The 22,579-nt window shown below is 40.9% G+C and overlaps 1 protein-coding gene across 1 annotated transcript in view; it reads left to right on the forward strand.

Annotated features, from left to right (window-relative positions):
- LOC307121471 (active breakpoint cluster region-related protein) overlaps positions 1-15,395 on the forward strand; it is a 30,527-nt gene extending 15,132 nt beyond the window's left edge. Inside the window, exons 11-22 of the mRNA XM_079809073.1 lie at positions 632-757; positions 1,273-1,348; positions 1,441-1,536; positions 1,658-1,729; positions 4,417-4,514; positions 4,630-4,734; positions 5,339-5,505; positions 8,554-8,693; positions 13,683-13,817; positions 13,965-14,070; positions 14,243-14,363; positions 15,153-15,395. Of these exons, the coding sequence (XP_079665199.1) occupies positions 632-757; positions 1,273-1,348; positions 1,441-1,536; positions 1,658-1,729; positions 4,417-4,514; positions 4,630-4,734; positions 5,339-5,505; positions 8,554-8,693; positions 13,683-13,817; positions 13,965-14,070; positions 14,243-14,363; positions 15,153-15,242 (1,332 nt within the window). The 3' untranslated portion in view covers positions 15,243-15,395. The remainder of the gene's footprint in view (positions 1-631; positions 758-1,272; positions 1,349-1,440; positions 1,537-1,657; positions 1,730-4,416; positions 4,515-4,629; positions 4,735-5,338; positions 5,506-8,553; positions 8,694-13,682; positions 13,818-13,964; positions 14,071-14,242; positions 14,364-15,152) is intronic.
- Positions 15,396-22,579: the final 7,184 nt, after the last annotated feature.

A 22,579-nucleotide genomic window follows, 5' to 3' on the forward strand; every position in this document is an offset into this window, starting at 1 on the left:
TGAACCGAATCGAATCGTTCTGAATTGTCAAAAATCGTTCTTGAATCGAATCGAAAACCTATGAATCGTGAATCGAATCGATTCGATTCGCTTCCTACCCAAAGATTCACAGCCCTACAACTGATGTGTGAGTTGAAGAACGTTTACATGTGAATTAAAGTCTAAATTGAATCTGTTCATCATATAAAGCGACTGTGTCTCCAGAAATCTTTTTGGACTAAACCGCTTAATTCGGGTTGGACTAACCGATTAGTTTTACAATATCTTTGAAGCGTTAAATTGGTAGTTGTGTAGCTGTCAAAAGTAGGGACAGAAAGCTCTCAGATTTCATTAAAAATATCTTCATTTGTGTTCTGAAGATGAAAGAAAGTCTTACGGGTTTGAAACGACATGAAGGTGAGTAATTAATGACAGAATTTTAATTTTTGGGTGAACTATCCCTTTAAGAGCATTAATGCATCAGGGTGTAACTTTTTTTTTTTTGAAGAGTAATGCTGACAATGGCCCAGAGGTTAGATACATCTCCAAAAAAAAAGTTCTCAAGAGGAAAAAGAAACAACACAATTTAAAAATGGAACAACATAAGTGAAGTTCCCTTTTAGATAGCTTCATAATTGTATGTTTGTTACAGAAAGGAGGCAAGGGTTCAGTTTCTCGTGCTGTTGAACGCTTGAGGAGGAAGTTTGAAGAGTGTGAGATCTGGCTCTTAACAAACACACCATCTTTTACTTTAGACCTACATAGCACCAGTGGAAAGGTAAAACCACAACAATGTCACACATGAACATGCGAGCACATCCTCTCTGTCTAACACAGACCTCAGTTTTTCTGATTAAGTTTTTAATTTTTCACAATACATACTGTTCCAAAGCAGCTGAATAGATACAGTGAATAAAAGTTTAATACAATTGAGCTGAAATTGACTTAAAGGCTTGCCAAGTAAAAAAAAAAAAAAAACTCCCTAAGATGTTTAAACGAGGAAGAAACCTTGAAAGGAACCAGAGGTTGTGAACAAAGACCTAAGTATGACTAGATTAAAAGCTCTTTCACATCAAACATGAATATTCAGAATGCAAGATTAAGAAGTGCAATTCAAATTTGAATGCAAAGAAGCAGAATTCAAAATTCATATAATTGTCATAGAAAACCTTATAAAAAGTACACAATAATTTTTTTTTTTGGCAGATGACTCTAAATACGATGTTGTTCATGAAGCCTTTGAGCTACATGTCTTTCCTGTTAGTGGTCAGTAAAGTTTTTTTCCTTCCACAGAGTCACACTATCCGACTGTTTTCTTTGTTTGACCTGAATGAGTGGAAAGAAACCATTGAGAAACAGAGTGGAAACTGTGAGTGCATCTTTCTAACTGTATATTTTGTCCTGGTGATTGATTTTCTGATCACGACCCCATGCGTTTGTGTGTATGTATGTGTTTCACAGGTATAGAGACGATTCCTCCAGACCTTCTGTCTGTCACCGGTTCCTGTATCAAACTCAGAATGACTCAACAACCTCCCCTTCACCGCGTTCAATCCAGTAAAGACACTCTGTATTTTAACTTTTACTCAGTAAATATTGCTCTCACTATCTTTTCAGTCACACTTGTGCACAATGAACTCTCTCTTTCTCTCTCTCTCTCTCGCTCTAAATTTCACAGATGAGAGTAGACACATATGTGGGAGCTTATATGTGATGGTTCAATCTGCGTGTGGTCTGCAACACCCGAGCAGTAAGTGACAAAACACACGTTTTCTTTAGACGAATGGGAGTTTCCGTGCCTCACATCAAACCCACAAACCCGTCACATTCATTCTGCTCTAAATATAAAGCATGTATTGTGATATAAAATATAAATATAATATAAAGCACAGTAAGTGATTTCTGAGAAGCACTATTGAAAATCGATCTGACCGAGCAGAACAACACACTTGTAGCCAATTAGCAGTAGGGGGTGTGTCCACTCATGATGGGGGAGGAGAGAATGAGCCAATCAGCAGTAGGGGGCGTATACACTCATGATGGGGAGGAGAGAGTGAGCCAATCAGCAGTAGGGGGCGTATACACTCATGATGGAGAGGAGAGAGTGAGCCAATCAGCAGTAAGGGGCGTATCCACTCATGATGGGGGAGGAGAGAGTGAGCCAATCAGCAGTAGGGGGCGTATCCACTCATGATGGGGGAGGAGAGAGTGAGCCAATCAGCAGTAGGGGGCGTATCCACTCATGATGGGGAGGAGAGAGTGAGCCAATCAGCAGTAGGGGGCGTATCCACTCATGATGGGGGAGGAGAGAGTGAGCCAATCAGCAGTAGGGGGCGTATACACTCATGATGGGGAGGAGAGAGTGAGCCAATCAGCAGTAGGGGGCGTATCCACTCATGATGGGGGAGGAGAGAGTGAGCCAATCAGCAGTAGGGGGCGTATACACTCATGATGGGGAGGAGAGAGTGAGCCAATCAGCAGTAGGGGCCGTTTCCACTCATGATGGGGGAGGAGAGAGAGCGAGCCAATCTGCAGTAAGGGGAGTATCCACTCATGAGGGGGCAGGAGAGAGTGAGCCAATCAGCAGTAAGGAGCGTAGCCACTCATGAGGGGGGAGGAGAGAGTGAGCCAATCAGCAGTAAGGGGAGTATCCACTCATGAGGGGGCAGGAGAGAGTGAGCCAATCAGCAGTAAGGGGCGTAGCCACTCATGAGGGGGGAGGAGAGAGTGAGCCAATCAGCAGTAAGGGGAGTATCCACTCATGAGTGGGCAGGAGAGAGTGAGCCAATCAGCAGTAAGGGGCGTAGCCACTCATGAGGGGGGAGGAGAGAGTGAGCCAATCAGCAGTAAGGGGAGTATCCACTCATGAGGGGGCAGGAGAGAGTGAGCCAATCAGCAGTAAGGGGCGTAGCCACTCATGATGGGGCAGGAGAGAGTGAGCCAATAAGCAGTAAGGGGCGTAGCCACTCATGAGGGGGGAGGAGTGAGTGAGCCAATCAGCAGTAAGGGGCGTATACACTCATGATGGGGGAGGAGAGAGTGAGCCAATCAGCAGTAGGGGACGTTTCCACTCATGATGGGGGATGAGAGAGTGAGCCAATCAGCAGTAGTGGGTGTGTCCACTCATGATGGGGGAGGAGAGAGTGAGCCAATCAGCAGTAGGGGACGTTTCCACTCATGATGGGGGATGAGAGAGTGAGCCAATCAGCAGTAGGGGGCGTTTCCACTCATGATGGGGGAGGAGAGAGTGAGCCAATCAGCAGTAGTGGGTGTGTCCACTCATGATGGGGGAGGAGAGAGTGAGCCAATCAGCAGTAGGGGGCGTATCCACTCATGATGGGGGAGGAGAGAGAGTGAGCCAATCAGCAGTAGGGGGCGTATCCACTCATGATGGGGAGGAGAGAGTGAGCCAATCAGCAGTTGGGGGCGTATCCACTCATGATGGGGAGGAGAGAGTGAGCCAATCAGCAGTAGGGGACGTTTCCACTCATGATGGGGGATGAGAGAGTGAGCCAATCAGCAGTAGGGGGCGTATCCACTCATGATGGGGAGGAGAGAGTGAGCCAATCAGCAGTAGGGGGCGTGTCCACTCATGATGGGGGAGGAGAGAGTGAGCCAATCAGTAGTAGGGGGCGTTTCCACTCATGATGGGGGAGGAGAGAGTGAGCCAATCAGCAGTAGTGGGTGTGTCCACTCATGATGGGGGAGGAGAGAGTGAGCCAATCAGCAGTAGGGGGCATATCCACTCATGAAGGGGGAGGAGAGAGTGAGCCAATCAGCAGTAGGGGGCGTTTCCACTCATGAGGGGGGAGGAGAGAGTGAGCCAATCAGCAGTAAGGGGAGTAACCACTCATGATGGTGGAGGAGAGAGTGAGCCAATCAGCAGTAAGGGGCGTAGCCACTCATGAGGGGGGAGGAGAGAGTGAGCCAATCAGCATTAGGGGGCGTATCCACTCATGATGGTGGAGGAGAGAGAGTGAGCCAATCAGCAGTAGTGGGTGTGTCCAATTGTGGTGAGGAGGAGTGAGTGAGCCAATCAGCAGTAGTGGGTGTGTCTAATCGTGGTGAGGAGGAGTGAGTGAGCCAATCAGCAGTAGTGGGTGTGTCTAATCGTGGTGAGGAGGAGTGAGTGAGCCAATCAGCAGTAGTGGGTGTGTCTAATCGTGGTGAGGAGGAGTGAGTGAGCCATACATGAGTAAAGCATTATTTTGCTTCGCTTCTGATAAAGAGACATCCACTCTTCCACTGCGTGTTTGTGCATTTTGGGGCGGCGTAGCAATGAAGTGAGGGGTGTGTTTGTTTGGGCTGATTTCAAATATCAACAGTGTTTCTCAGAAATCGTGTGACACACTTTTAATTAAAATACCATGCAATGTATGCATTGAACAGTGTCTTCCAATAATAAGCCTCTTGTCTTTATTTTACTTGACCTTTCAGGTGCGTATGTGTGTGTGGAGGTAGACGGCTTTGAGTTTTACGACAGGCGAAAACAAACCTGCCTTTCAGCCTTCTGTGCTACACCACAATGGGATGAAGTGAGTGGGGGGAAGCCATTTTGAATTTGTAGTAATCAGATCATACAATCTGTGATTTGTAATAATGTATTTAATTTGCTGAATTGATTTGAATTTTATGTGTTATGGTGTTTAGGAGCTTGTGTTTCAAGTGGACGGAGCTCAGCAGCTGTTCCTGTTTTTTGTGTCTCAGTATGAGAATGACACACAGGACGACATTGTGGGCAGGGCGGTATTAAATGTGAGTTCACACGTGCACTACCTTTAAAACGTATGGGGTCAGTAAGATTTTATTTTTTAAGAAATCAATACGTTTATTTAGCAAGTACGCAGGAGTCAAAAGTGTCAGTAAAGTAATTTATAATGTTACAAAAAAATGTATTTAAAATAAATGCTGTTCTTTCCGGCTTTCTATTCATCAAAGAATCCAGAAAAAAATCTGTTTCCAGCATTGATAATAATCAGAAATGTTTCTTGAGCAGCAAATCAGCATATTAGAATGATTTCTGAAGGATCATGTGACACTGAAAACTGGAGTAATGATGCTGAAAATTCAGCTGAACGTACAATAAAACTGAATAGTGATCTGTGGCTGTTCCATAATTCTTGTGTACTATATTCTAAGTAATCCGAAGCCATATGATGCTCAACAATATGGTGACAAAATGTGCGTTTTTGGGTCCAAAATGCATAATACTACCGAATCATTGAGACTCTCTGACTGTTTTACCATCATCTGTCATAAGCTTTAGGTTAAACTACACAAATGTATACAGTTTTGGTTCAGTCTGTCCATGTATGTGTTGATGTAATGTATAAAGGATCTGTATATGTGTGTTTTATAGCTGGACCCTGACAGCATGTTTAAGAAGTGGAAGAAAGTCACTTGTTCATTGGGCCAAGTTGATGTAACCTTGTCAATCAAGTACGTGCCCCACCCTCTCGAGCCCCCTAGCACCGCCCCTCTCGTACAGGAACCAGTGTTCTGCGTGCCGATTGGACAAGTGGCAATGTGAGTTTACAATCCAACACATAATGACAGATTTGAACACTTTAGGTGCTCTGTGTATTATTTTTTTAACCGTACTAAAGCATAAAAATACCATAATATGTTTGCAGATATTTAGGAAACATGCCGAGTCAGATACTTGTTTCTCAGAAAAACTGTGCTACAGCCAGTTATTCTACTTTGAAATGTGTTCCGTGTCGAAATGTTTTTGTTTTGGTCTGTGTGGATCCGCCCACTGCCAATTTACCCAATCATGTTCTGACACCCCAGGTTGCCAGTTGGCATCCGAAAGCACACACTCTCTTGAATAGGTACTTATTTTGAATAAGTAATTACTTCACGACCGCTAAAAAAGTATGTTTTATATAGTATGAATGTGTGTAGTGTCAATTTGTCTTTATCATGTGACCTACGGCGTCAGTTGCGTCGCTTCACTGCCATTCACAAATCCACTCCGTGGCCTCATGGGATAGTAAAGTGTCCATCATTTGCACTCTTCATACTCAATTGAAGCAGGCCTGGTTCTACTGCTAAGCACCCTCAAACGCAAGCAAAAGCACCTTCAGTTGACACTGTAATAATATCGGCGAAACAGATTTGGCAGATTTGCAAATTTGTGTCCGAGCTCTGGAGAGCGTCAAATGCGATCTATTCACTATGTGTTTTTGCAGCGGTGAGTAATTTAGCCAATCTCAGATATAGTTGTTGATCTCTCGAACGCGATCAGAATCTCACAAGTTTTTTGGCTATTCAGTGCTGAGTTAATGCAGGCTTGTGAAACCTCTCATTAACAATGTAAGTAAGAGATTTATTGTTGACAACTTCATTGTTATATTTGTGAGATCGCGATGAACTGACAAAGCAACAGCATTTTAGTAATCGTAGCGATCTTGGCTCGCTTTCGAGACTACAGTCTATAACATTCCTTGAATAAAACTATTGTTGCTAAGAGGACCGGCGGCCAATTGTATGCTGCAAAGTTTAGGAAGTGACATCTAAATATAAATGCCACTCTGCATGAGACAGAAATATCCTCCTGAGACCCAGATTAGAGGTTTTGCCTCTGCAGAGGACATTATATTTTAGCGAATTTCTCTGACATGATATGCAGTTTTAAGTCTGGATATTCTTAAGAAATATAAGACATTCTAATGAAAATATTATTACACGTCTTTTTACATTACATATTGTCCCAAAATACATTAATATGCAAATTAGATACAGTGTATAGATGCATTGCCTAGAATGGGAATGGCATTTATGGCCATGTTTACACACATATTGCATAAAGTAAAATGGTAGATTCTGTATCTTTCATAACATTGAGAATCATCTTTATACAAAGTTTGGATTTTAAAAAAAACTTGAAACATAAAAATTGATTGGTGAATGAAAAAAAAAATCCCATTGTTTGTCTATTCATGTCTTTTAATTTTCTCAATAAATGGGTTCTGGTGGATATAGCATATAACATAGGAATTTAAAAGAATATAAATTTGTTTTTTATGCTCCAAACAATGTAATGACCGGGAATAAAAATCTATATTCAAAAAGTAAAGGCACAGAGTAAGGGAAACTAATATTTTTTAAATTCCAATTATTGGTAAAAATGATGACTTGTAAATAAATGATCATAAATTTCTCACTGAACACTGCTATGGTGGAGTCGTTGCTTATCCTATCTGCACTTTACTATCTAGCACCCTCAGTAATTTCAGAAGCACCCTCAGTGATTTTATTCTGGAACCGAGACTGAATGTAAGAAGTAGGTCATCCGGGTACTTTTTGCCTCTTTTATGAGTACTGTGAATTCGGACATGCCTCTTTTGTCACTGTTGTACTGATTTTCTCCTACTATATACAGTAAAAGGGAAGTATGCGATTTCAGATGCAACCAGGGTATTGTTGCCATGGAAGCCAGCAAAAGAACTGGGTCAAATATCACAAATTATACCCGACTAAAGAGCCTCACCTTCCACTGTCATTTGCACTCGTTTCTGTTGCGCGTTCTCAATCTGGCAACGACATGAGTGTAGAGTCGGAGGAGGAAAGGGGCGGGGAAACACAGCTCTCCGATATTTTGGTTTTGGACTGCAGTACCCATTTCAACCACTAAATGTCAATATTACATACTGCACCTTTAAGCCACAATTAAAACTGTATGAATGCCTTTGCATTAGATACCAAAGCAAAAAAGCAAGAATATTGAAGCAAATTTTTCATTAATGTATTTTAATTTTTAACATTATTAAAGCTAAACGTTTAAAAATATATATTTAGAAAATCTTAATATGTACTCTTCTGTGTACATATAAAGTTAGGTGTGTTTTTGTGTTTTGTTTTGTTTTTGGAACAAAGTCTCTTGTGCTCACCAAGGCTGCGTTTATCTGATCAAAAATACAGTAAAAACATTATTAAAAAAAAATTAATAATATTAGAATTTTTTAAATATTACACGTTTTCTATTTTAATATATTTAAAATGTAATGTATTCCTCTGATGGCAAAGCTGAATTTTAAGCAGCAATTACTTCAGCAACATAATTTGTGATATCTTTTTTAGGATTCTTAGATTAAGTTCAAAAGAACTGCATTTTCTGTCTTTACTCTCACTTTTAATCAAATAAAAGTATTAATTTCCTTTGAAAACAATACAAAAATCTCACTGTCCCTAAACTTTTGAATGGTGGTGTACATAGATATAGAAGTAGACCCACACTTTCTGGTAATGAAACATTAATGGAACATCCATAATGTGCTTATTTTAAACTAATATTTAGTTTTTTAATTTAATGATATTCATACGATTTCAAAGTGATTTAAATGTCCAAATAATAAAAAAAAAAAGTAAAAGTAAATTAGGAGGATGACGTATGTTATAATTGTAATAAGCTTCCTTCCTTCCTTCGTCATGAGGTTTCCATGTGCACGTTTGTATTCTGCTTTTTATGTTGAAATAGAGCTGTTTTGTCAGCAAAAAAGGAAGAGGATAATGAAAACGCAGTAAGAAGTGTTTAAAGGCTTAATTGTGTCTGTCTATGTGTGTTTACAGGCAAGAGAGTGTGCTGGTTCCTCACATTGTCCGGTCCTGTGTGGAGGAGGTTGAGAGGAGGGGCCTGGATGAAGAGGGCATCTACAGAATCTCAGGAGCCACTCGCGAGATACAAGCACTTAAACATGCATTCAACACTAGTGAGTCTGTGTGTGTGTGTGTGTGTTAGGGGTTGAGCTGAGACTCGAACGGGGGGTGGCTTGTGCACAGCTCTGGCATATGACACAGCGCTGCCCACAAGGCTATTGCTCCTACACAACAGCGTACTTTTTTGGGGGTGGTTATATTTCTCACATATTTCTGCTCGTTCTAAATCAGATATAGATGAAGTAGCACAGTAAAGATTGCATTTACATGAATGCATTAGAGAGAGAGCACTTGCGTGTGAATTAATTCTACCTGGTAGTGTCTCTCTACTAACAGTGTGAAGCTGTGTGTTTTAGTTTCTAAGAAATATATGCTAGAACTTTTCAGTTTCACTATTCACAGAACAGTGTTAATAAAGCATTTCTGCGCTATTGAAGGTTTCTGTATGCGCGATCTGTGCGTGATGTGCGCGCTACTGTCTATATGTGTGCGTTACAATTATAGACCGTAAAAAAATATGGACGACGCAACTTCATTGACTTCCGCTGACCAGAGTTGAAGCTTTCGTAGGCCCGTACACGGCGCTGATATCTTGGGACAGAGTCTGCGCAGTAGCGATCTCGGGACCGGAGTTGCGCAGTAGAGAACAGGAAGTAGAGGCGCGATTATCAAAAGCCCGCCCACACTCTCACAGATGCAGAACAATTCATTATGTTGGTGTGAAATAAACCGTTATAGAAATGTAGAAATAAAAGCTAAAGCTCCAATCTCCTCCCAAAAAAAGTCTGTTAGTGCCTTAGTGACAACTTCACTCAGAGAAGCCGTCAATCTCAGCTGTCAATCATGATGACCCCCCCCCCCTCCCCGTTTTTATAGCATCAAATAACTAACTAAAAGTAAGCTTATTTAAAAAACGAACACTTGAAATGAAATCATCGTGATAAAAACTGCCTGAAATGACAGAAACCATATTTAGGAAACAATATTTTGAAGTGTGATTTAATTGTTTAGTGTGTCTCGCTTCCATTCTAATACATGGAGAGGCGGGGTTTAGGAGCTGTACTGGGACCGGCCACCGGGGGGTGATCGAGGCGCGGAGGCTTCAGTTTCTGAGAGGAGTGCTGCAGGCTTGGTTACTAGGGGTGGTTAATCTGTCTGATTATTCGATTCGATTACGATTATTGAAGTCCCGATTCGATTACAGTCGATTTTCGATTATTAACGATTCTCGATTAGCGATTATTGATTTTCCATTTCACAACAGTAAACGAAAATACACTACAAAGTGATTTAAAAAGTGCAAAGTGCAGTATTTAAAAAAAGTCAGCTACTGAATTACTTAACTCTTTTATTGAGTAACAACAACTCAAAGCACTTGTCGTGTAGTGTCGTGTAGTTACACAGAAATGAATACATCACATTGTGTTGTGACTCATCAAGTTGAACTAAACAATAACAAATAAATGAAAGGCTTATTTCCTTTAGGAAGTAGATCAGAACCAACATACTGTAGAAATTGGACAATTTTCTTCTAGAAAGAAAACGTGTTCAGGTGGAGGAAGACTGCAGGTTGCAGTCGAAACATGTCAAGGTAAAGAAGAAGTTTTTTCTCCACCTAAACACCTTGTCTTTCTAGAAGAAAATTGTCCAATTTAATCATTAAGAAGACAAAATGAACATTTTTGAACAACTTACTGTAGCTTCAGCTTATATACTGTACTGTAGAACAAAGTGACAAAATGTCAAGAGTGATGGATGCGGTGCGCGCGTGAGGGGGGCGGGAGCGTGTGGAACGCTCAAGCTCCTCTCGTTCGTTTCCTGACATGAGAAAGACAAAAGGGGAAAAAACGACAGAAGAAAAACGGGTTCGTGTCGAGGCCCGTTCGGTTCCGTGAGCGGGAGCCGCGGGTCGGTGCAGCGGAGCGGCGGTGTGTTTCCAGCATCAGTCCGGCTGTGTGTGTGTGTGTATGTGTGTGATCCGCTCATCGCGTCCTCAGGATCGCCTTTATTCCCGCGATTGTGCGCGTCGATGTGTGTCGCGCTCGCTCATCTGAAGCGCTCATAAATCTGCGGATTGAAGGCGTTTATTCGGTGTTTGTGCGCGAATCTGAGCCGTGCTAACGAGCTAATGCTAATGTGCCTGAGCTCCAGAGGAGGCGAGGCGGGAGGATTTCTAGAGTGTTCCCTCAGAATCATCTCAGCATTAACGACAGATTTACATTCATCTAATGAACACACACACACGCAATGGTAGTGTCAGGTTTAGATAAATAAAAAAATCGATTTTTGAAAATTTAATTATCGATTCAAACTCGTCCATAACATACTCGCGATTAATCGATAATCGATTTTTTTCACCACCCCTATTGGTTACAATGCAGCAGCTCTTTAGTTTAGAACGCCGATTTACTTACGTTTACAATACGCTGTTTAAACAGTGCATTCACCCGTTCAGTTTTGAGAATCCAGATGGTATAATCAAACATATCTTAATAGAATATGCATTTATTTGTCATTTTAACTGTACGGTGTAAAAGTGGACTACAAAGATTTATTATCCTGTTGCGCCCTCTATAGGCCATGATCAGCGACTAGTCGACGTTGTGCCGACGACTGAACGTCTGATGCATATGGCACACTTTTCTGGAAACACTTTTCGAAGTCATCATCTGATTGGTTGAATTCTACAGGATGTCCGCGAGACGTGTGGTTTGTGTTCTTCAACGGTCCGCCTGGAAACAAATGGCGTGACGCCAAACCCCCTCGTGGAAGAAGAACGCCGTCGTGTTTACAGCTGTGACAATGAGCGCATACCAGGATCAACACTGGGTTTTCAGAAGTATGTGAAGTTCGCGGCTCCATTGTTGCTGTAAACTTGCACAATGCTCTTGAATGAATAATTTATAGTTGCACGCCGGTCTGTTGTTGCAGGGACATCGACTTTACATTTTCACGCCCCTAAACATGACGTGGAACAAAACAAACTGTGATTGGTTGCTTTACATGTCAGTCAAACGGTCCTTTGCCAATGAAAGCTGCCTTCTGCCGTCAGTCTGACTACGAGAGACTAGTTGCCATCAATCTTAAAGCATCATGGCAGAGCATTAAAGGGTCACTTCAGTGATTTAGCATTAGGCTTTGTATCAGTAGAAACCTGGTAGTATTTTCAAATTATGGTACTTTCCCCCCTCGTGTCCCTCTGAGACGAGAGAATTATGCATTTAATTTCTGGAAAAATTCCTCCGATGACGCAAATATCGTCATTTTGCGTCATCTGAGGATTTTTTGGCCAGAGGCTAAAGACTACAGTCACTAGATGGAGCTGTTCCGCGTGTTATCAACCCGCCCATAGCGGAGAGATCTCACACACAGAATGTAAGACACAGACGGACATTCATAACGGGGCACGGTGCAGAGCAAAGTGAGTGTTTCAACTTTTCAATGAATTCCTGGTATAGTTTAGCTTCCTCCATATGCGATCTGAAAACGTGCCAGACTGGCGCTTAACGTTACCTCAGCTCAGCTCAGCTCTTCGTGATGAAGGAAATCTGACACCGCTGCGTCTGTGCCGTGACTTTCGTTTGGCTCACTCACACTTTATTGAAAAGACACGTTCAGTTTTTAATTGTAGTGTTTATTCTCTAACTGAATGAAATGATTGTATTACTATGAAGATCAAAATGACAGTGTACGGAGTGGCCTCGTAGGGCAGCGAAGCAAGTGCATTCTGGGAGTTGTTGTCTTTCATTCGTATCGTGTGGGCGGAGCTAAAGAATGTCGAGCGTGCGCCGCTGTTACTGTGTTGAGTGCGTCTGAAAGCTGCGTCATCCCTAAAAGCGGGGAAAAACTTTATTCAACATAAAAAATGGCTTTTAATCAGATACAGCCATACATCTATGATCCGGAATCAGACCCAGAGGCTGAAGTTGAACAGGAGAAGCAGCAAAAACGGCTAGAGCAGGACGTCGACTATGTGGTATAAGTTACACTAACTATATAATATGTTTAGCGGCTTGTGTTATTTAGAACACCATGTCAAGCGCGAGTGTTACAATGTGTGTGTGTGTGTGTGTGTGTGTATATGTGTATGTGTGTATGTGTGTGTTTACGCGTGGTTTGTGAAGACATGATTTGTAGTAAGCGGACTGGTTTTGCGCGTCAGGCTAGTGTTTACATAGAAAGACATGGAATAGTAGCGCATTTGAATGAAGAAGCGCGCTTATTTAGTTCAACATATTTCCCCATTCTTTGTGTATTGTTGTTTGGAGTGCTTTTACAATACACAAACATACACATATAGTGGCCAGCTAAACAAATGTACACACACTATACATCGCATGCTCCATTGATCAATACGTGATCATGTTTGGGCTACTTGATGGGCATAGGCAAAAACAGACATTTGAAGCAGTCAAACCTGCGGTTCCAACGTTGGGACCTTTATCGTTGGGACCGCTCCATCCTTCAGTATTAGGCATCTGAAAATCCGGCGTCGAACTGGGCCTTGTTTATAAAACAATCGGCACCGAAATGCAGGGAACAGACATAAATATTTGCGCAACTCAGTTGTTGATCCGGAAAAGCAAATTCCATCTGTACGAGCCAGCGCTCTGATGGGCGTAGCCTATTGCTTTCACGCTCTCTCTCTCTCTCTCGCGCGCGCTCTTCCGGTAGAATTGTCCGTACGGCCCATACAAGGAAATTCCGCCCTGTTGACGTCAAGCGGACCCATGATCAAAAAAAACTTTACGAAACTTATGACTAACAGGAAGTACTAATTTTGGCAAAGAAATACTCCCATCAAACGTCCACCTTAGCTTATGAAACGGTGTCCATGTTTAGCATGGGAATCCAAGTCTTTAACAGTGCCAAAAGATCAGTATGCATGAAACAGCATTTCACCCCCCCTTTAAAGTCTGTGCAACCCCTAGTGTGTGTGTGTGTGTGTGTGTGTGTGTGTGTGTGTGTGTGTGTGTGTGTGTCAAACTGTCCACAGATTTTCACAGTACTTATCTCTAAAGTGTGCATCTCTCTCTCTGTAGACTACCGTGACGCTGTGAGTAAACTGAGGAGTGTAGATGTGAATGCCGTATCAGGCACTCTGAAACTGTACTTTAGAGAACTTCCTTTACCCCTTATTCCCGCCGAGCAATTCAAGGAGCTCTCAGATGCACTGGGTAAGCCCTTCCTGAACGCAAAATTACCATGGTCAACAACTGCATGTGCAACTTGAGAACAGTATACATGATGATAATGAAGCAGTTAGAATGACAATATCTCTCTCTCTCTCTCTCTCTCTCTCGTTCTCCCTCTGGCTGTGGCAGACATTGCTGATCCATATCTCAGGGCAGACAACATGCTGACTCTGCTGCAGGCTCTACCAGATGTTAACCGCAACACTCTCCTCTTCCTCTTACATCACCTGAGACGGTACATAACATCCTTTGAACTCGCAACTGTCAAAACACTGATTTATTTTCACCCCAGACTGCCCGGAGATCACACTTGCCATTGATGGATCGTGGATGTAAATAAGAAGAATGATTTTCTTTCTCACCCTCTCATGCCTCTCATCTCTCTCTCTCTCTTTTGTGTTCCTCAGTGTTGCAGAGAGGAAGGAAGAGAATAAAATGTCTCTGAGTAATTTGGCCACAGTGTTTGGCCCCAGCCTCTTGCGCCCCCCAGTGGCTCGTGTCGACATATCTCAAGAAGTGGAGGTTCAGGTGAGCTATTATTGCTTCTGCATTACAAAAGAAATGTTTGATGTGTCCAGTGTAGTATTGTGGTGTTATAAGTTTCTTTGAAGCCTGACCGTTGACGCACACACATCCATTTTTTTGTATTCTTTCTGATCGTCTGGGGTTTATTTTAGAAGAAGTGAAACAGCACATTTCTACACTAGCGTATCGTCCCTACAATGGCTTATGAAATGGGGAAAGAAAAGTCCCCTTTCTGTGTTAAAAAAAAAAAAAGCTATTACACAATTTTTAGGGTTAATGGCCTATTTATCTTAATAAGCAACCGATTATAGAATTATAATTCTTATGATTATTATTGTCACTAAATCAAATATGAATCTAAATAAAATAAAAAATATATTAACTAAGATTTTTTTAATTTTACTGTAAAATTACAATACAAATATTTATAGCCTGATTTCTTCATATTCAAACATTAAATCATCAAGCTTTTATTTAGCTGGAAAACCACAGCGAGCCCTTAAAGCTTCTCTTTTGTTGACCACATCCAGTTTGTAAGCACTTCTCATTACATTCACTCCAAAACATGCAGCTCATATATCATCTAATTAAATCGCACACATGCTGATTTGAAAACTTCACTAAACCATATCCTGATTTTGTTTCTATTTTGATTAACCGTGCATCCCTGCTCATACCTGTTATTCGGATATTAGAGGAAGAGAATACGATAGGCGGGCAACTCTAGCCCTGTGTCCTCTTACATGATTTTTCACATCTACACATTGTGTGTTTTTGTTTTTCTGGTCACAGGTTCAGGTGATTTTTCTCTATCTGCAGTGTCCGAACCTCCCAGAAGCTCTTCTCACAAAACATCTGGACATTGATGAGCTAGAGACATGAGCCTTCAACAACCAGACTTCTGTATGTCTGCGTATCCATGGTCGTCTGTACATTTGTAGAAAAAAGAAAAGAAAAAAAAACTTATTTTACAGATGTTTTATATTTTATTTCAAGCTTTTTAATGTCATTAAAAAATGGCATGACCACAAGTTGACCTTGTTTTAATGTTTCAGTACTAAAGTGCAGTCACATTTTCCTTTGATCTGCTCAATTTCACACGCAAAATCCCGGCATTGTAATAGAAATCTGCACGATTGAGATACAGGTTTGACTCCCCTTGCATGTTCATACAGAGCGTATTCGAGACGCTTCTGTAAGTTGCTGTTTGAGTCAGGCATTTCGGAACTCACACCTCTAATGCCCTGTTTACACCTGGTATTAAAGGGTTAATTCACCCAAAAATGAAAATTCTGTCATTAATTCCTCACCCTCATGTCGTTCGACACCCGTAAGACCTCCATTCATATTCGGAACACAAATGAAGATATTTTAGTTGAAAGCTGATGGCTGAGAAAGGCTTCAGATAGGCCTCCATTGGCATTCAGTACATTTACACTCCCAAGACCCATAAAAGGCACTTAAAACGTCGTTACAAAGTCCATCTCACCACAGTGACTCTACAATAATTTTACGATGCGACGACAATAGTTTTTGTGCGCAAAAAAAAATCAAAATAACACCTTTATCCAACTTGTTCTCGTCTTCCGTGTGTGCCTCCACGACGCATGCGCGAGAATATGATGTAGCGCCGGCGTTCGGGAATCCATGAAATGCACACTTAAACCCCATTTTGAGAAAAACGCAGAGACCTAAAGCACGATCAATGTAGAATTCAACAGCTTAGACACGCACGTCTTCCTCTGCTTGTAAACAAATCGCTTCTGGGTCATGTGTCCGAACGCCGGATCTGCGTCATATTCTCGCGCATGCGTCGTGGAGGCACACACGGAAGACAAGAACAAGTTGGATAAAGGTGTTATTTTGATTTTTTTTTGCGCACAAAAACTATTGTCGTCGCATCGTAAAATTATTGTAGAGCCACTGTGGTGAGATGGACTTTGTAACGACGTTTTAAGTGCCTTTTATGGGTCTTGGGAGTGTAAATGTACTGAATGCCAATGGAGGCCTATCTGAAGCCTTTCTCAGCCATCAGCTTTCAACTAAAATATCTTCATTTGTGTCCCAAAGATGAACGGAGGTCTTATGGGTGTCGAACGACATGAGGGTGAGTAATTAATGACAGAATTTTCATTTTTGGGTGAACTAACCCTTTAAGATGAGTTTTGGTTGATCGGATCACAAGTGGACGACACTAAATACAGGTGTGAACAGGGTCTAAAACGTTCTGAACTTGTCCTCTTTCGACCACCTCCAGAGGAAGTCAAAAACACATCAGACCGGATTGCTTTCGTAGTGTGAGCGCTCATGTAGTTGAATCCGTTTGAACCACGTCCGTGGCCAGCTATTAGGTATTTTCCCGAGGTGTATATAATAAATGTTGTGAAATAATTACTTTAACACTACTTTAGTGCTGCAAGGATATTGCACAGCACCAAGATTGTCTCATCTGAGCTGCCGCTACGGTCTGTCACCGCTTGTCAATGTCAGAATATTTTGAGATGACCAATCAAATTAAAGTAGGCAGGCTTTATGTTCACAGAAGCTGCTTAGTGTGAATTTGCAGCACGAGTCGCTTCTGTAAACGGTGCCAAGTAGCTAAACTGAACATTTCGTATTTGACAGCTGTTAGGATAGAAATGTTAAACAACCGGCAAAAATAATCAGGCAAACTAATATAATAAAATTGTATAATTTTGCCATTTTGAATTAAAAAAGGCTTATAATTTACGTCAACTGTCAATATGAGGGGACAAGAAACATTAACAAAGCCAATTTCATCAGATTAGGCATTAGATAATGAATGTGTACATATTGTGAATGAATTTAAACTTATTTACCTAGCATTTGTAGTCTTCAGTAAATTAACTTGTCTAAGAAAATGCTTAAAGGGATAGTTCACCTAAAAATGAAAATGTTGTCATCATTTGCTCACCCTCAAGTTGTTCCAAACCTGTATGAGTTTCTTTGTTCGGCTGAACACAAAAGTAGATATTTAGAAGAATGTGTGCAACCAAGCAGATAGAGCAACCATTGACTACCATAGAAGGGAAAAAATACTATGGTAGTCAATGGTTGCTCTCTCTGCTTGGTTCCCAACATTCTTCTAAATATCTTCTTTTGTGTTCAGCAGAACAAAGAAACTCATACAGGTTTGGAACAACTTGAGTGTGAGTAAATGATGACAACTGAAATGATTTTCATATTTGGGTGAACTATCCCTTTAATAAAACATATAGGTTAAATATGGACTGCATTTTATATAGCGCTTTTAACAGTCCTACGGCCATCCAAAGCGCTTTACATTTTGCCTCACATTCACCCATTCACACACTCATTCACACTCACACACACACTCACACACCAACGGCGGTGTCAGCCATGCAAGGCGCCATCCAGCTCGTCGGGAGCAGCTGGGGTTAGGTGTCTTGCTCATGGACACCTCGGCACTTGGTCAGGTGGAACCGGGGATCGAACCACCAACCTTCCGGTTTGTAGACAACCTACATGAACCACTGAGCCTCTGCCGCCCTGTTATATATCTGTTGACCCTATGTACAGTATACTTTCTTTACTGACACAGACGAAAATGAAAAGACTATCAGTCAGAGATCAGCTTTAGGAAGGGAAGAGACAGGGCAAGATAATGAGACTGAGAGAAAAAGCGTGAAAGAGTGATGGAAATGAGGAGAGAGCAGGCATGACAAATAATCTACTGCCCAACATGGCATTTTTCATTTTTTTTGCCTTCAAACGTCTTAAAATGCACACTGTATGTATATCAGAGAAATCTAAATCTCCTCGGGGGAGCACTCATTTTAAAACCCTGCCTACGGCCCTGGATCAAACAGCCATAAAAGACGCCTACTCTCCGCTACTGACCTGACGCGTAAACATTATGGGAATCGCCAGCCAGACGGGATTTAAACTTTGTCGGCTGAAGACTCAAGTTTGGTTTGAAGATGAAAAACGTCCCAAGCGCAATGTTCTCTCACCATTCCTGATTTCTAACACTCACAGCGTGATCATGAGGCTGTCAGAGCAGAAACGAAAGCGTATGTTTCCGTATGTTTTCCGTCGTCTACGGTCGGGATCATATGTAAATTGTGTGAGTTTATTTTGTCCATTAGATCAAAAGATCTGAAAAAGCCCATACATTTACCCGCCCATAGACCCTCCCCTCGAAGAAAATCAGGACAGAAGTGGTTGAAAGTGGACAAAAGAGACGGATTAAAACACCAGGTGTAAACGGGAATGTGTCTCCCTCGTCCACTTGTGATCCGATCGACCAAAAAGCATCTTAATACCAGGTGTTAAGTAAATGTGGTTGTCAATCCCAAAAACTGACAGAGTGTACACACACTCTAAAAAAAAAAAGGTTCTATATCGCACCAAAAATGGTTCTTGGCTCGTAATCATAGGGGAACCTTTTTTAGTGCTATATAGCACCAATTTTGGTGCTTCAGCGATTCTTCAGAGGTTCTTCACCGGTTCTTTGACTAAGGTGCTATATAGCAGAACCGCTGAAGCACCAAAATTGGTGCTATATAGCACTAAAAAAGGTTCCCCTATGATTACGAGCCAAGAACCATTTTTGGTGCCATATAGAACCTTTTTTTTTTTGAGTGCATAGTCAATTTGCGCTATAAGCTTTTGACCAAAATTTAGCTAATGTGACTTCATCTTTACCGGTGAGATTGTGGACGCTTTTAGAAGTATAACTGACTAACTAGTTACTCTTGGTGAGCGAGCGTCCTTTAATCCGGGACATTAATGTATTCTTGTTGTATGTAAAGGCCTCGACGGACTAGGACCTCATAGAAACGGAGACTCTGGGTGGGCTGAGAGGGTAATAGGGGGAGAAAGGTGAAGTGAGACACTTGTAATATCCTACCACAGATGGCCAATTCTCACACACTCACTTGTGTGGGTCACTAATAACTCTGCCGCTCTCCCCACCCCCTCATTCCCACCTCCATGCAAATCAATCCGCTACGGTTCAGCTTCAACAAGACCAAGTTCACCATGACATGCACCAGCACTTCAAAGAGATCCATGCCTCCTGACCTCTCAAACGCGGTCGCTGGGTGTTGCTTTTCACCTCAGCTTATGCCCCACCTGGCCGGGGTGGGATTCGCTCTCCCTCCCTCAGCCTGATTTTGACTTTGATCCATAATCCAAACTCGGAAAAGCGCTCCCGTTCCCAGCGTTCCAGTCAGGAAAAGTGCAGGGATCTCAGATGTGTGCCGTAACGCCATCCAGACATGCCCCGGTTACAACGTACAGCATCAAATGAGTTATGAAAAAAATCAGTGCTCCCACGCCAAGACGGCCACCAATAAAACAGGTTCCTGCGGCTAAGTGCTAACGCAGACGGGACGATCAGAAAAGATCTTGCTATTAGAATAAAAAGGAGTGAATGATGGATTGAACGGGAAAAGCACAATGAAAGACGGACGTTATTAGCAACGGCTGTACCTCTCTAGGGGGTCGGACTGAAACTTAGATTTGAGGGCATAGTTTGAAATGTACTTCAGATGCTAACAGACAAAATAGCCACATGAAATATGATCAGATCACTTTAGTGCAGGGGTTTTCAATCATCTTGATGCCAAGGACCCCTAAATATGATAATCCCCTTGCAAGGACCTTCCTAAAATATAAAATCAGCTGTATATATTCACGTATTATATATAGAGCAGCTCTATATATTCATGACACTTTTGCACTGTGTGAAAGATAGTAAACACAACATGTTTTTATTCAGCTTTTAAATTGTCGTTAGGTGTTTCCTTCCACCTATTTATATGTGAATTTTGGGATATCGCATAAAAAAAACGTTGGATGGAAATTATAAGATCCACATATATTGAGGCAGATAATTTTTTTTTATCTGATAAAAAGTAGGGATGCGCGATATTGGATTTTTGCAGATAACCGATATGCCGATATTTTTCAACTCCGATATCTTTCAACCGATACCGATAAACATTATTTTTTCCCCTTTGTTTGGAAACAACACCATTTTGAGCAAAAATTTTTCTTTTTTTTCATTCTGGTTTTAGATTTCTGAGCTCTCCTTACTAAAATGATACTTGTTAAAGATAAATCAATGTTACTAAAGTGCTTTTTAATAATAAGAGTATATTAAAAGCTCTGAAAATAACAATAATAAAGTCAGTCATTTTTCACCCTCAGACAGATGCAGTTGTAACCTAAATATTTTATTTTTGTTTGTGCACATGAAGTGGGGGTGGCATGGCATCAGTTGATGTTGTCTTTGGCTTCAAAAAAAAAAAAAAAATACAATTATTTTAGAGCTCCTCTGGTTATTTTTCATCATCAATCTCATAAAATTACATTACAGATTAATAAACTGTATATAAAAGTATTTAATTTACAAATGTCATGCTTGTAATTTATGACATCATTACTGCTTTATTTATTTGTGTATTCTACTTTTCATTTTATTACTGTAACAACAGCGCCCCCACTAAATATATATAACAGTCTAGCGGGCGGACACTAGGACCTGGAGGAGCTTCTGCTGGCTGCACGCGCGAAATGTTGACGGTCACGTCCTTCTTTACACACTTTTCACAAATTCAAGGCAGCATTTAAAAACTGTCGATATAAATCAGCATACATGCAATGTATTTGCTTGTTGACATACAAGTTCACTTCAAGAATGACCACACTGCTGACATGATTGCCACGTGAGTAATTGCAGGCGCATATCAACTCGTTATCATATCGGCATCATTTTTCCATATACATTTTTATATTTTAAGCGTTTATCGGCCGATTCCGATGTCGTACCGATAATATTGTGCATCCCTAATGAAAAGACATGCACATGAACTACAATGGAAACACATTTACCGAATAAAATCCCTCGATTTTTTTTTTATCCCTCACCCCTAAAAACAAAAAAAACCAAAACACTCACTTGACTTTGCCTCAACAGTGGATGTGATTGGATGACTGGTCTAACCAGCGGACCAATCACATCGCAATATCTCAAATGTTGGTTTTATCTTTTTTTTTTTTTTTTTTATCTTTTATTTTATGCAGAACAAGAACAACACAGAACATACACATACAGAGGATCACAGTGTATTATTATCTATTACATTCATAATAACATCAAACGCTTTTTTATTTCTTGCATCTTTTAGGGCCTCAATATAATGTTTAAGTTCAATTTTAAATTAATATAATGTTAGGTTTATTATTTGTCCATTTCTATTTGTGTATATGGTATTTTCCATACATAATTATTAAGTTAACCACCAAATTTTGCTCCAAACACTTATTTTTGCGTAACAAAAATATATCTTTACCACATAGTCGTATCTTTAATTTTGTGAATTTAAATATAAAATATTCAACATCAATCCAAAACAATTGGGAAAATACACATTCAAAGAATAAGTGTTTTATGGATTCTTCTTCTGTGTTACAAAAGATGCAACGTTGTCTCCGTGTCTCTAAAGGATCTTTTATGTAATTTCTTCAATTGTATTGGTGAGACAGTATTTACTGAGTAAACTCCAGACCTCTTTCCAGTCAATCTGATTAAACATCGAGTTCCAAAAAGGTTTGCATTTCGGCAATTGTGTAGTTCTACATAATTCTTTAATATAAAAGTTAATATACACACCATTAATACTTAACTGATTAGTACTATATGGAAAGACTCAGAGGATGCATTGCCTGAAAAAACTTGAATAAGGCCACTAGGAATGGCATCAAATACTACTGCAAACTCTTTAGCAGTTACAGGGATATTATAATAATGAAGGAATTCACAGTAACTAAACAGATGTCCATTACTCTTAAAGAACTGTCTGACCAAAATTATACCATTATTGTAATATTGGTTTGATCATTCTGAAATGCCTGAGTCAAAGTCTGTCATCAGAATGACAGAAGCGTCTCACATGAGTGTTCACAAACACCAGCATCCGAACATGACAGCGTTTATACGCCTTTATCACAGTTCACGTGTCCTCACATCCGGCTCCGATTAGTAGTGTAAATGAATGCTGTGCTATGAAATACGTCCGCTTGTTATCCAGTTAATGATACAGACTGGAGCGGAAGTTTTTTACGGTACTATTTGAAGCTTCCGCTTTTCGAATGCAGAAGTGTGATAAAGGCCTATTGCATTTCTTCTGCATGCTCTGAGATACAAGTCATTATGATTGAGGAAAAAA

This window comes from Gobio gobio (genome assembly GCF_949357685.1).
Source record: "Gobio gobio genome assembly, chromosome: 2".
NCBI classification, from domain to species: domain Eukaryota; kingdom Metazoa; phylum Chordata; class Actinopteri; order Cypriniformes; family Gobionidae; genus Gobio; species Gobio gobio.